Here is a 12589-nt window from a genome sequence, read left to right as displayed (position 1 = left end):
ATGGAAAGGGACAGCTTAAGATTTTAACCAGAATTTGTGTTCAGTATCTTCCTTGCCCCAGAGCTCCTGCTGTCAGCTCCATGGCTGATGGGAGCAGGCTCCTCACCAACACCCTCCCTGCCAGGCAGAAGATTGTCAGTGACTTTGCTGTTCAATTGCAAATGGCTTTTTAATTACCTAAAGACTGAAGCTATCTTCACATGGTGCTCAACCTGTCCTTTTACACGTGTCCTATCAGAGGAGGAGGAAGAAGAAGAGGAGGAGACAGAGGATGGTGAAGGCTTGGGTGAAGTCCACACAGAGTCATCAGGAGAGGAAGAAGAGGAGGAGGACGTGGAAGAGGAAGGGTCGGAGGGAGCACCACAGCCACCTCAGCAGGACCCTGAAGCACAGAGTGCAGGGGGAGAGCCCCTGACTGAACCCACTCCAGCGCCAGTGCTGGCTGCTCCAGCTGGTCAGGTAAATGTCTCTGCTGCCCCACTGCCCTGCCAGCTTTGCTGAGTGCACCTGGCAGAGCCAGAAAATGTTGCCTTGTGTCCTGTGGGCATCATAACTCAGGAGCAGGGCTAAGGGAGTCAATGCACTGGAGAGAAAAATTATTTATTGCCCTTGTACGCATATATGCAACTTTACTTCAACCTGTGCATGTGTCCTTGATAAGCAAAAAATTAGCTGCTAGATAAATTGAGATATATATGGGATACATAAGTTATAAATAAAAAATACTCCATTTGGGAGTTAAGTGCATTACAATGAATGTTCTGTTTGCTGTGATTTAACTCAGACTAACTGTTATAAATGAGATGACGGTTAAAATATTTATACTAAGAGAATTTGTACTAAGAGAATTCCCTCTGGATTTAGGAAGCTTTCCACCACCAGTTTTTAGATTATACTTCTAATCTGTTTTCTGCGAATGGCGCTTGCTGCCTTCTGCTCTGATCATCCTTAGGATATGTCTAGGTAGATGGAGGAATATCATACACCAAACAGGAGAGGAAGCTGCCCCTTGCAACCTAACAGTAAACAGGTTCAGGGTGTGAATATTTTAGGCCAGCACTTTTCTTACAGAATTTGGTTGGAATGAGACCATAATTGCTGCATATTCTAAAAGATGTACATTAAAAAATATACTTTGTGTGCTACTTTAGTTTGCCTTGCGTACCATTAACTTAGCAAATTCTCCTCTTAGACAATTTACTCAGTGAAGTTGCTGAGGGGAAAAGGCTGCTGTGAATATATTTGAAGAGGCCTATGTAAAAACAAGAAAGCACACAAAGGATCTTTGATTGTAGCAAGCTCTAACATAAAACAAGTGAAAATAAATACTGTAGATTCATCCTTTCTTTGATCTAAAAACATGTGTGAGTTTTCACCAGTCATGTGAAGTTGCTCTTAAATCAGGCTTTATTGATTTAATAAAAATTTGAAGATTTGCACTGACTTGACTAAACCTGTGTTCCCCAACTGATGCAGGGCTTTATGCAAACAAGAACTAGACATAAGCAATTCTGCCCACCAACATGAATTGTCTAATTTCTAAGGCTAAAGTGAGAAAGGTACAGCATGCTGCTCTAGAAATTGTAAAATGCCATTAGGAGATAGTCAGGCATGCAGTCAGACATGGTATGTGGGTATTGTGGTGTGGGGGATGCCTGTATTTGAGTTTTTACCTTCTGGTGTAAAAAGGCAAAGCAGAAATGCAGTGGTGATAGCAGACTGTGTGTGCAGAAACCCCAAGATCTTGATGCAGGTAGAGAGGTGCAGTTCATCCAGCTGCTCCTCTTCCCGGCAGAGCAACAGTGCTTGGCTTACAGCATTGATGCCAAGGCTCGTGGGCAAATGCTTCTCTCCAGTATTCCCTTTATTATGACTGTATCAACAGGCTCATTGGCAAAAGTGTTACTCTTCACCTAAAACCCAACAAACCATTTGAAGGTACCTACACCTGTCATTCATGGCTGGTATGGGCTCATGAGGCTCTTACGCAGAATTTAAGTTTTTAGAATTGAATTGAGGGTTTATCTGAATTGAGAAACCTCTTGCTCACTCCTTTCTCAGCACCCCCTTACCACTAGTTCTAGCCTCCTTTTCTATTTTTGGATTCATTTATTTTCTTTCTCTTGTCTGTGTTATTCAAATGATAGTTGCTTTTGCTTTGCATTTCAATTGTAATTCTTTCAGATCATATTAATAGGACAAATCTATGCCTTGCAGTGATATCTAACAAACACAACATGCAGAACAATGTGACAACAGCAGGAAGGTAACGTGGTGCACTCTGCTTGTTCTTCTCTTTATCTGTCCTGATTAAGGATGTTGTTGTGACACCAAGTGGTTCTCAACAGACCCCCGAGTCTGACACTCAAGTGCCGGCCACAGCAGAAACCATCGATCCCTTGTTTTATCCTAGCTGGTATAAGTCCCAATCACGTCAACCAAGCAGTCCAAGCTCAACCCCAGTGAGTGGGCTGGGGAAAGTAGGGACTCCTGTTTCTCTGGAAACAAGTGCAAAGAAGGCAGAAGCCCCGACAGCAGCAACAATCGAAGAGAGTGCACCAGGGAGTGGTAAGGAAAGTAATGCCACTACAGCGACATCCAAGGTCAGTGCTCCCAAAGTCACCCCAGAGGGCTGTGACATGCAGCAAAGTGGGAACAGCAATTGTTAAGGAAAATGGGACTTCATTTTCCTCTGCATGCTAAAGAATAAGAGCAATTTCAAAAATATGAAAACAGCACAAACTGGATTTATAGATGGTTTCAATGTGTGACAGGCTGACTATAGCTTCAAAGCAGCATGCTGGTAGTTGCTTGTGCTTACCTGCCAGTGTACCTTGCTTGGGCCAGCTGTTATCCAAATTGCTCACACACAGGAGCTATTGCAGAGACTGGTGATGTCTCTGCACATCAGATATTTGCATGTATTAGTGGCAGAGAAATCCTGTGCATGAGATTATTCTCATCAACTGCTGACAGTCTGTGTATGTGCTGTCCTACCATGACTGGTTGAGCAGCTATGGCTTGATTTCGCCTTCTGCAGCTCTGTGGCTGCTTCTGGAGTGCTTCCCCCTGTAAACATGAAGCTATGTAAACACCCTGAGCCTTTCTGTGTGTTTGGATGCCTCTCAGTAAGGATCTCCTGGGTTCAGATCTGTGGCAGAGGGTTTATTCCAAGGATTCTTGAGACTTTATTAAAAGAGAGCATGAAGATAATACATTTCAGTTCAGTGTTAGACATTCAGCAGCATGATGGGATAACAGATACTGATGTGTTCAGTACAGGAGGATGTTTTCCTTAAAATGACAGTATTAGAGTTGGTATAACCTGAATTTGAATAATCCTCCTTCAGCACATGTATACAAACTCCACATGGCCGAAAAATACAAGGAACAGAGTTAAGGGAGCTGTGCAATGATTTGCATACTACACCAGGTCCTGCCCCAGTGTCTAGTGACCAGCCCATGAGCAGCACTCTGTAAATCAAGCCATTGTAATTTGCAGGTCCTAGCTGCATGTTTTAACAAAGCAATTACCTGTATGTGCATAATGAGAGGAGAGAGAGAGAGAAAGAAAAAGTGGGTATTAAGTCTTTCATGCTGTTTCCTTTAAGTCTGGAAATTACTATATAGCATACATAAGCAGCTATATAGTCAACAATTATATGACAATAGATAAACAATCATGTGCCAGACAAAAAGTTAGGAGGAGTTAACAGAGATCTGATAAAAGAGGTTTCAGTCAGTGATACTTGAATTTGGTGGCTGACTTTGCTGACTTTCTTAACAAAAGCAACATTTGACCACTAAATTTCAGTGGCTATTTTTCAAGTCAGGGTTTTATTTGAGAATATTTGAGTGGAATTAAAATGAAAAGTATTTTAAAATTATCAAATCAACAATGACGTTGTCTTCTTAAATATATTCTAAATGAGCTGGAAAAAGTAAATTCACAGTGAAAGTTATTGGTACTGTTTCCTCTTATTAGTTACACTGATGACAAGGCAGTCTAACCTCACCATAAGTAGGTAAATTCTGTACTAGGTTAATTTCCTGGGAGCTTGCCAAAGTGTGGTCTGAGTCCCTCAGCCCCAGCAACAAGAAAAGGAACAAAACTTGTGTTCGATGTGGGCAGCTGTCTGAAAAACAGCAGCAGCCTGGTACCCAGCTTTCTTCATTGAGTACCAGAAGCAAAAAGAGGCACATAGGAAACATGTCAGTTGCTGTTGGCATGTGAGTTTAGGGGTGCTGCATCTCTGTATTTTTCCAGATCACAGGTGACATTGGCAATTTGGAAGGAGGAGGATGTCGAGCAGAGTAGCTCATGGTTCTGGTGATGTGGGAGAAAGGAGCAGGGGAAACAGCTGAGGATGGGATTGCCAATGGGCTGGAGACACAGCAAGAGATAGGAAAGCACAAGAAGCAGAAATATGCAGAAGAATAGAAAGAGCAGAGTGACCGAGTAAGGGTGATGCCGTGAGATGCTGCTGTGGTCAGATTTAAGGATCTGAGCTGAGCTGTATCTGTGTCACAAAGGAAATTACTGCTGTCATGGGGCAGTGATAATTTTCAAGTATGTGAACTTCATATTTCATATTTTTCCTGCATGTGATTTTACACAGCCCACTCTGAAATGTTCTATTCCCTTATTTTTTTTTTTTAATCCCAGCTGATGTTCTTCACACCACTGTATTTTCTCCCTTCCTCTAATTAAAGTATATAATGTAAAAGTGCTGTGGAAACAGAGCTTTTTCACAGAACATAGTGATAATGACTAGTTCATGTGATGACAACACTGGTGAAGCACTCTTCTTATTTTCTCACAGGAGTTAGCATTCTGCATAACACTTTTGGCATTTCTTATCATACTACATCGTCTTTGGAATCTGATTCAATACATGATTTGTACTTTCATGGGTAGGAAATATTTCATTTTAACATTAACTAACAGTTCAAAGTGTATCTGGTGATGTTCCTACATAGCTTTAAAGGATTTTCCCCTTTCTTTCTATCCAAAAACATCATGCTAGTTCACAACATGAGCTGCCTAAATAATTTCTTCCTTCTCACAAATGCCACCCTTCAGCTTACTCCTGCATGGTTAAACATTGCATCTCCCTCGTTCAAAATGAAAAGAGACATTTACTCTTGCAGATATATGGGCTTGCATTTCAGTTGCTGTTCAGATGACCATGGAGAATCTGTTGGTTGACAGATGTGAAGAACACCAATCTTGTTCAGACCAACAAGTAGGGGAAGAAGAGCTGGAGAGTAATAATTGGCATCAGAAGGGTTAAAGTCAAGAAAACAAATCCACTGAATAATCCTGCTGCCAGGATTACCACAGAAAGCAAATCACCTGTGCTCCCTTGGGTGGATGGCTTGAGCTGCACTCTCCAGAGGTTCCCATGGACATAGTGGAAAGGATGCCCTCACACCCCAGCTCACACGGCACACCCACATTCCGTTCAAAGCTATCTCTCGCACATTCCTAGTGAGCATGGAGTGCCAATCATGGCCCTGAAATGCAGCATTTGCAGGAGTCCCAGCCAATCTAGACAAAGACTTTTTTTCTTTAGGTCACATTAAGAGCTGAAATATCCACAAGATCAAGGACTAAGAACTTCACTACCAAGTGAAGTTTTCCCAAATACAAACTCTGTAATCTAAACCTTAAGTATTCTCTAACATCTCTTCTAGAGTAATGCTCTTTTTTATAGACAATATCCATGACTTAGTTCTTCCAGCTCCAAATTCATGCCCCTCTTATGTAAGACATGAATGTGTGTTCAATTTTCACTGTGATATGACTGATCTTCAGAGGATTCTGTATTACAACTGGGATATTTAATGTTATTTACTGAAAACAAAAAACCTCTGACTGAAAACAACTGTAGTTACCTTTGGGTATTTGCTCAAATGACAGGCAAATTCAATGTTGATATAATCTTCAACACAAAGATGATTGGTTTTCCCTGCTCACTTTCTGCAGTGTTGTCTCAACAGTGTACATGATATGGAGCATCTATGAAAAATGACAAATTATTATTCAGCTTTTTTGTGCAAAACTTCCAGCACTATAACTGAAGAATATCTCTCCATTAAAAAAAAAAATAAAAGGGAGAGGATAGAAGTTATCTTCTACACTTTAGCTGAATTAATTAGCAGAAAGATTCACTGTCTGGTAGTAATTTGAATTTGAAAAGCATTGGACAATGTGAATCTCAATTAGGTTCATGGATCATAGTTTAATCTTCATTTATTTGTGTTTGTTTTTGAAAACTTGTTGTGTTATTACTAAAGGACATAGAGGTTGTTTTTATTCCTGAGAAATCAGGTGTGTGAAGAGCACTATGCTTTCTTTCCCCTCTTTTTTTTTTTTTTAATTCAGAATACCTTTTGAAATTAAAAATAGACAAATGCAGAAAGCTCTTATTTCTACAATTAGGGACCTCTTTCTGTGTGGACTCCAGTGAATCTTTATGATTTATTTAATTATGAAGTAGAAAGGACATGAAGGAAAAAGACATTTTGGTCTCAAATTCTATTTACATAAAAATGTTTTGATTCTCCATGCATAGTGAAGTGTCTGGTTAGACACTTTATGTGTCTTTATTTTTCATATGAAAGATCAGGTCACTGCCCTTGTTCTTTTGTGTGATAAGACCTGAAAGTCAAATAACAAATTTACTTTGAATAACTGTATAATTATTTATAATAATAATATAAATCTGCATGACTGTCATCATAAGAGCAGCATATCATTTATTTTCAGGCTCTTTTAATAGAATGCACCAACAGGGTTTACATTGTTTTTCAGCAGCAAAAAGAGTTCAGTTCCCCTATTAATTCCCAACATTTACTTAACATTTACTTTATTTAACGGTCATTTCACTCTAAGAAATTGTATTGCTGCATCTATACATTTCCTCCAGAGTCTAGCAGCAGGGATAAGGCAACAGAAATTGCAGCAGGCATAAGGCAGCAGAAATTGCAGCCCACAGGTGTGCAGATTGCTTGGTGTAAGAAGGGCCAAAAGAAGATTATTCAGCATGAGCAAAATAGATAACTGCATCAGACAGCTTCATCCTTCTTCAGGGAGTGCCTAAGTCAGCAGTGTGGTCACCACGGGCTGCTTCTGCCTCTGACAGAGAACGAGAGGCATCTCCAGTAAGAGCAAGTTCAGCAGCAGCTGCTGCTTCTCACTTGGCACCTCTTCCACCTGCCTGCTGAGTGTGAGGTGACATTGCTCCCAGCCCAGCTGCCTCCGTTCGGTGCCTAAAGCTGGGGAGATCTGAGCCTCTGGAGATGACAACCAGCAGCAAATGATTACAACACGGGGAGCAGGAATAGCATCAATGAACTGCCTTGCCACCATGGGGAGAGTTGCATTAGTGGTGGGTGACACAGACATTAGCAAGCAGGCCTTTCCAGTGCATGGGAGAAACAGATCCTGGAGTCCCACAACTTTCCCTAGTCATATTTGTCAGCAACATCTCTCGTGCAGTGAAACCATATATATTTAGGAGTGTTCATGAAAGTCTTGGTTTGCCTGTGTCTGTGATTACCCAGTTTATTTCACCTAAGATAAAGAACTGGACCCTGCATCCTGTTGCTCAAATTTCCCATAAGAAAAGGGTCTGTCTGTGGCTCCAAAGGACTTCAGCATATACATTTAGTCTGAAATTAAATGCAAGTTAATCATCCACAAACAGTAGCCTGATAGAATTTCCCTTTGCAGACAGCAAGTATAGTGTTTTAATTCCATGAGGACATAAAATATAATCAGGATGGAACTGTTTGGGAGCAGAAATACTAATGGAATGGCCTATGCTAATTTTGTTTCATTAGTTTTAAAATTTTCTATTACTTGCTTGCAACCTTATGCCATCTGCCAGAATTACCATAAGGATTGTCTTCTCTGTATTCATGTACTGTAGTTCTCTTTGCCCTGCTGTTGAATACTTCAATTTTAGCTAGTGATCCTTCTTTTTTTTTCCCACAAGACAGCTTTAAATCACATCAGAGAGGTCAGTATTTAACTAACTTTCAGCTGATTGGTTGTCATGTCAATATGCAGACAACATGGACAAAATAAGATCATTGAAAACCAAAATAAGAGATTGTGCTGTGCTCTCTACTTTCCTGTGAGGGTATAGAAGGCATGGTCCCACATTTTAACACAGTGCTGCTCTGGAATGTTTGCACAAGCATGGCAGCAGAACACAAATAAGAAATGTTCTCTTCACCAAATCAGAAAATCAGTCTTGCCAATCTGCTCATGTAAGGAAGACAAGCACCCAGTTCAATCCAGCTGTTCCAAGAGGGATTTCTTGCTCAAGAGAAGGCAGCCTTGCAAGGCTGGATTTTGCAGGAATGGTGCTAAGAAAGGGTTTCCATTCCCTCTGGCCCACCCACAGTTTCCCCCAGAGCAGAACAAGAAGTTTTTTAGCATCAGCCACAGGCATAGCCCGGGTAGCTCTCTTCCAAGACACCAGCTTCTGCTCCAAAGGCTCTCTGCTCCCTGCAACAAGTGTGTTTAGTGCTAATGAAAGATCCAGGAACACAGACAGAAAAAATCAACTTGATATTTGCAATCTAGGTTTTGCTATAGCTGTATTTTACCTTTCCTTAGGTAGAAAATTGATGGGTTTATTCCTGTACCATTTGACTGAATGAAAATAAGTCATGTGTCCTCCATGAAGCTGAGGTTTTTGTAGGAGACCCTTGAATCGTCTGGTATAGAAGCTCAAATCAAACTCTGTTTCAATCTTCTTCCTAAATATCTCCTAAATTTCACCCTGGGGAGGGTGGGGGGGGAAGCATTCTGCACCTTAACAAACACTAGATGCAAGAAACTCAGTTAACAGTGAAGAAATTCTGCCTTTGCTTCTCTGTAGTTTGACTCAGTGAGTTGGGACTCAGTGATAGCAGCTACATCTGTGGCCGTTCAGGCTGATGTTCAATTGGTGGCAAGTTTTGCCTGTAAATTTCCATTTTGTTTCTTGACTTTGTGCCTCAGGTGAATTTTTTTTACCCCTCAGTTTGCCAATACATGCAGAGGAAATCAGCAAAATCTTCATTGTTCCTCTTTTAACACCTCCCTCTCCCTTAATTTTGAGAATTATCTGGGTGATTCAGAGGCAGCAGTGATGAGTCGTGAGGGCAATGCATTAAGACCAGATTTCAGACAACAGTTTCTCGTAATTAATATGAGTGGCAAATACTTCACCTGAAGTTTTCCCTCAAATAGTTTGCTCTGCTGTTTGTCTGGTGAGTCATAGATACTATCTGATTTATGGATAGTTCATTTTTTTCAGTCTATTACTAGTAAGAGGATCTCCACAATGACAGTTTGGACAAAATTATTTTTCCTGTTGAAGTTAGTACAAAGCCAGGCTCACCTAGACATTGTCTTTCTGTGACTAGCTCATTTAAATACTGAATTCTTCCTCCATTCAACCTCCTCCAAGCATCACTCATTCTGCTCATTGTTAAGGAGTTTGGAAAGGAAAATAGAATATAAACAAAAAATATTTCTTAATCACAGATGAATTGTTGCTGGTTTACATCACACTGTGGTAGATGTATATCACAACTACACAAACCATCTGCTTTTGGAATATTTGCTTAGTTACCTTACTGCCTTGAGACAGCCCAGGCTTTCAGTGCAGCCAGTCACTCACCTCTGGAAAGCAGCACTGGTAGTCCTGTAAGCATTAGAGACGGATCAATATTTAAATGCCAGCCTATCTGACTGAAAATCCCAGTGATGGTAATTAGTTTACTGGGCCTGAGCCCCTATGTTTGGGTCAGGTGTCATTCCACTTGCAGGGTTTCCAGGCTTGTGATCAGTCAAGGGGCTGGACTGCAGCACCCTGCAGTGCCCACCTACTATGCATTTAAAGGGGAGATAAAGACCAGGGGGCTGTATGTGCAGCCAAAATTAAATGAAAAATGGGGACACAGACATATCAAACAGTGATTATTCAGTCTTGTATCTCTTTTCATGTGATACATATTCCTGGCATCTTTGCAATAATCCTCAGGTCATTAAGTAAGAGACCAGACTAATTAAACAACCCTGTTATGCCTGGCTGCCAGCCAAGAGGTGCTGTGATGTTCAAACCATGCTACAGATGTCAAACAGAGACATCATGCCTTTGGCTGAGCAGAGAATGAGGATCTGACAGTCCTGGAGGATAAGTGATCTGAATTTCTTACTGGTCTTTTCAATTTAGTGAGCACCCTATAAAATCTGCCTGAGTCTATCTCAGCCACTGAAGGTGGTGATCAAAATACAGATCAGTCACTCAGAGCACTCCTGGCTCAGCACTTCTGTACACAGAAGGGGTTTTTGTTCATGATGAAACACTTACTGTATGACTTAATCTATTACAAAATGCCTTACCAAGAAAATGTAGCTGTCATTTCCCCCATTAGTGCTGATGAGCCTCTTCAACATCTGGCAAAATATTTGTTTTTAAAATAGGTTATTTTTTATATTTATGTACAAATTTTAAATTTAATTTTATAAAAGAAATAAATTTCTTTAAAAAAAATAAAATTGAGCTGATGCCTGCCCAGATGCAGGTGAGTTCCAAGCTTGCCTCTGGTGACAGTGACTGTGATCTGTACCCTGTCAATACCTGGTCAAAAACTGTGATTGAATCCTAACCTCTAAGAGCAGAATTTATCTCAGCTTCCTTGGACTTCACCTGGGAACAATGTGAGATGGACAGAAGGAAACTTGATTTAATATCTTGCTCATCACTTGGCTGAGTGCTGTGCAAGCAGGCCAGCGTTGCTAATGGGCAAGCAGAGATTACAAGGTGAGATTTGACATGACAGACATCCATCTGGGCAATCACAGTGCTACTCACTGAGCAATTTTGGAGTTTTGGAGCGGAGTCATAGCTTGGATAACAGCTTCAGTCACTGTGGTTGCAGTAAGGAGTAGATTCAGCCAACTGGAGACATGGAAAAATGAGCACACAAAGAAAAAGTGGTAGCAGCAACAGCTGATGAGGGAAAAAGTGTTGTAACTGTAGCCAAGACTTTATTCTCCTATTATGTGGTGGCTTTAAGGAATAGCAACAAGTTGCTTTAGCTGGCAATCTGACTTTTTGTCCTGCACCTCACTGGTTTTGTCTTTCAGAGAGGCTGTGCCATGCCCACACTCACATACACCACTCTCACCCCGTACAGGCTTGCGAGAGCCCAGGTCAGTCAGTCACTCACAATGTGAGCAGCACGGGATGAGCCTCCAAGCATGGGATGTGTATGTCTACACACCTCAAAGCTATGCTGGCTCTGTTATCTGATCCCACAAATGGAGCTCCAGGGTGAATCACAGCCTGAACTATCGCTGTGTCATTCACTGGATTTCCAAAAGTGCCATTTGCAGAGGAAGAAAAAGCTTTGAAATACAAAAGTCCACACTAGTCAAAGGAAAGACTGCCTGACAGAGACAGACAGGACATGAAACCACTACTATTTTTTTGCTACTTCTTCCTGAAAGCTAATAGCAAAGTTTCTACAGCATGGATTATTTGATTACATGAAGAAGTTCTTGGAAGGGCCTTACTTCACATTTAACTTGTTAATCTGAATTCATATCTATTTGTGTGACAAAGCAGAGTAGAAGGAAGAGGGAAGAACTGGAATTCATGAGTAGCTTCCTGGCACTGGTGATCAGCGTGTGCTACGTGACCAGAACTTACTCCTGCAGCCTCTCAATGGGATCCTTCCTTTGCTAGACAGTTCTCCAGCAGGACTGGAATTGAGCAGAAATGGTAAAAGGCTGATTGATCAGGAGGTCCCAAAAAATCTTCATTCCAAGAGGAATGAAGAATGGTGTGGATAGATGCAGGACAGACTGTTCTGATCATGCAACCTTAATATTCATGTGTTTTTAAGACTCTCCTTGTCGCTGTCAAGGCAGGACGGGAATGAAGAGACTCTGACCAGAAGGCTGCTGAAAGTAAAACTCTGATTTATTCAAAATACACTGCTCATTTATACAGAGCTTCGTGAGGACCAACTCCACTGGTTCTGAAGTGAAAACAACTCACAGCATTGGTGCAAAGTGCTTGACGCACAGTGATAGAACTTAATTATAAAGAATGTGAATAACAATAGAGATAATTATTTGCATTCTTCTCCAGCTCTTTCCCAGGCTTCTGCCTGGATAGAAACTCCCGTTTCTCTCTTTGACTGAATCTGAGTCCCACACTCCTCTTGGATTTCCTTAATTTTCCTGGCCACTTGTAGGACTAAGTTCATGCAAATATGTAGTTAATTACTCTCAATAAAAAGTTGGATCAATGAAGTGCAGCAAGGGGTCAAATATTACAAAAGTATGTTATTTCTGCCTTTTCTTCTTTAAGTCATGAAAAAAATAGGTGACTTATATAGTGGAACTGTATGTCATTTGTCCCAAGTAATGCTGAGGAGAAAACTGCTCTCCCACACCATGCTCTAATGCAGTTTCTACCACAGGTTCAAGTGTCTGGACCCCCATGTCTCATGGGAGATGCATGGAACCTATACCAAAATAAGCCAGTTGGGCTGTTTTTCTCTGAAATATATT

The 12589-nt window shown here is 41.0% G+C and overlaps 1 protein-coding gene across 1 annotated transcript in view; it reads left to right on the top strand.

Annotated features, from left to right (window-relative positions):
• TRIM55 (tripartite motif containing 55) overlaps window positions 1-12589 on the top strand; it is a 37674-nt gene that overhangs the window by 17009 nt on the left and 8076 nt on the right. The window contains exons 8-9 of the mRNA XM_021555611.2: window positions 239-459; window positions 2316-2603. Coding sequence (XP_021411286.2) covers window positions 239-459; window positions 2316-2603 — 509 coding nt within the window. The remainder of the gene's footprint in view (window positions 1-238; window positions 460-2315; window positions 2604-12589) is intronic.

The sequence above is a fragment of the Lonchura striata genome, chromosome 1, assembly GCF_046129695.1.
Source record: "Lonchura striata isolate bLonStr1 chromosome 1, bLonStr1.mat, whole genome shotgun sequence".
Classification (NCBI taxonomy): domain Eukaryota; kingdom Metazoa; phylum Chordata; class Aves; order Passeriformes; family Estrildidae; genus Lonchura; species Lonchura striata.
This window is presented reverse-complemented; position numbering and strand designations above follow the sequence as displayed.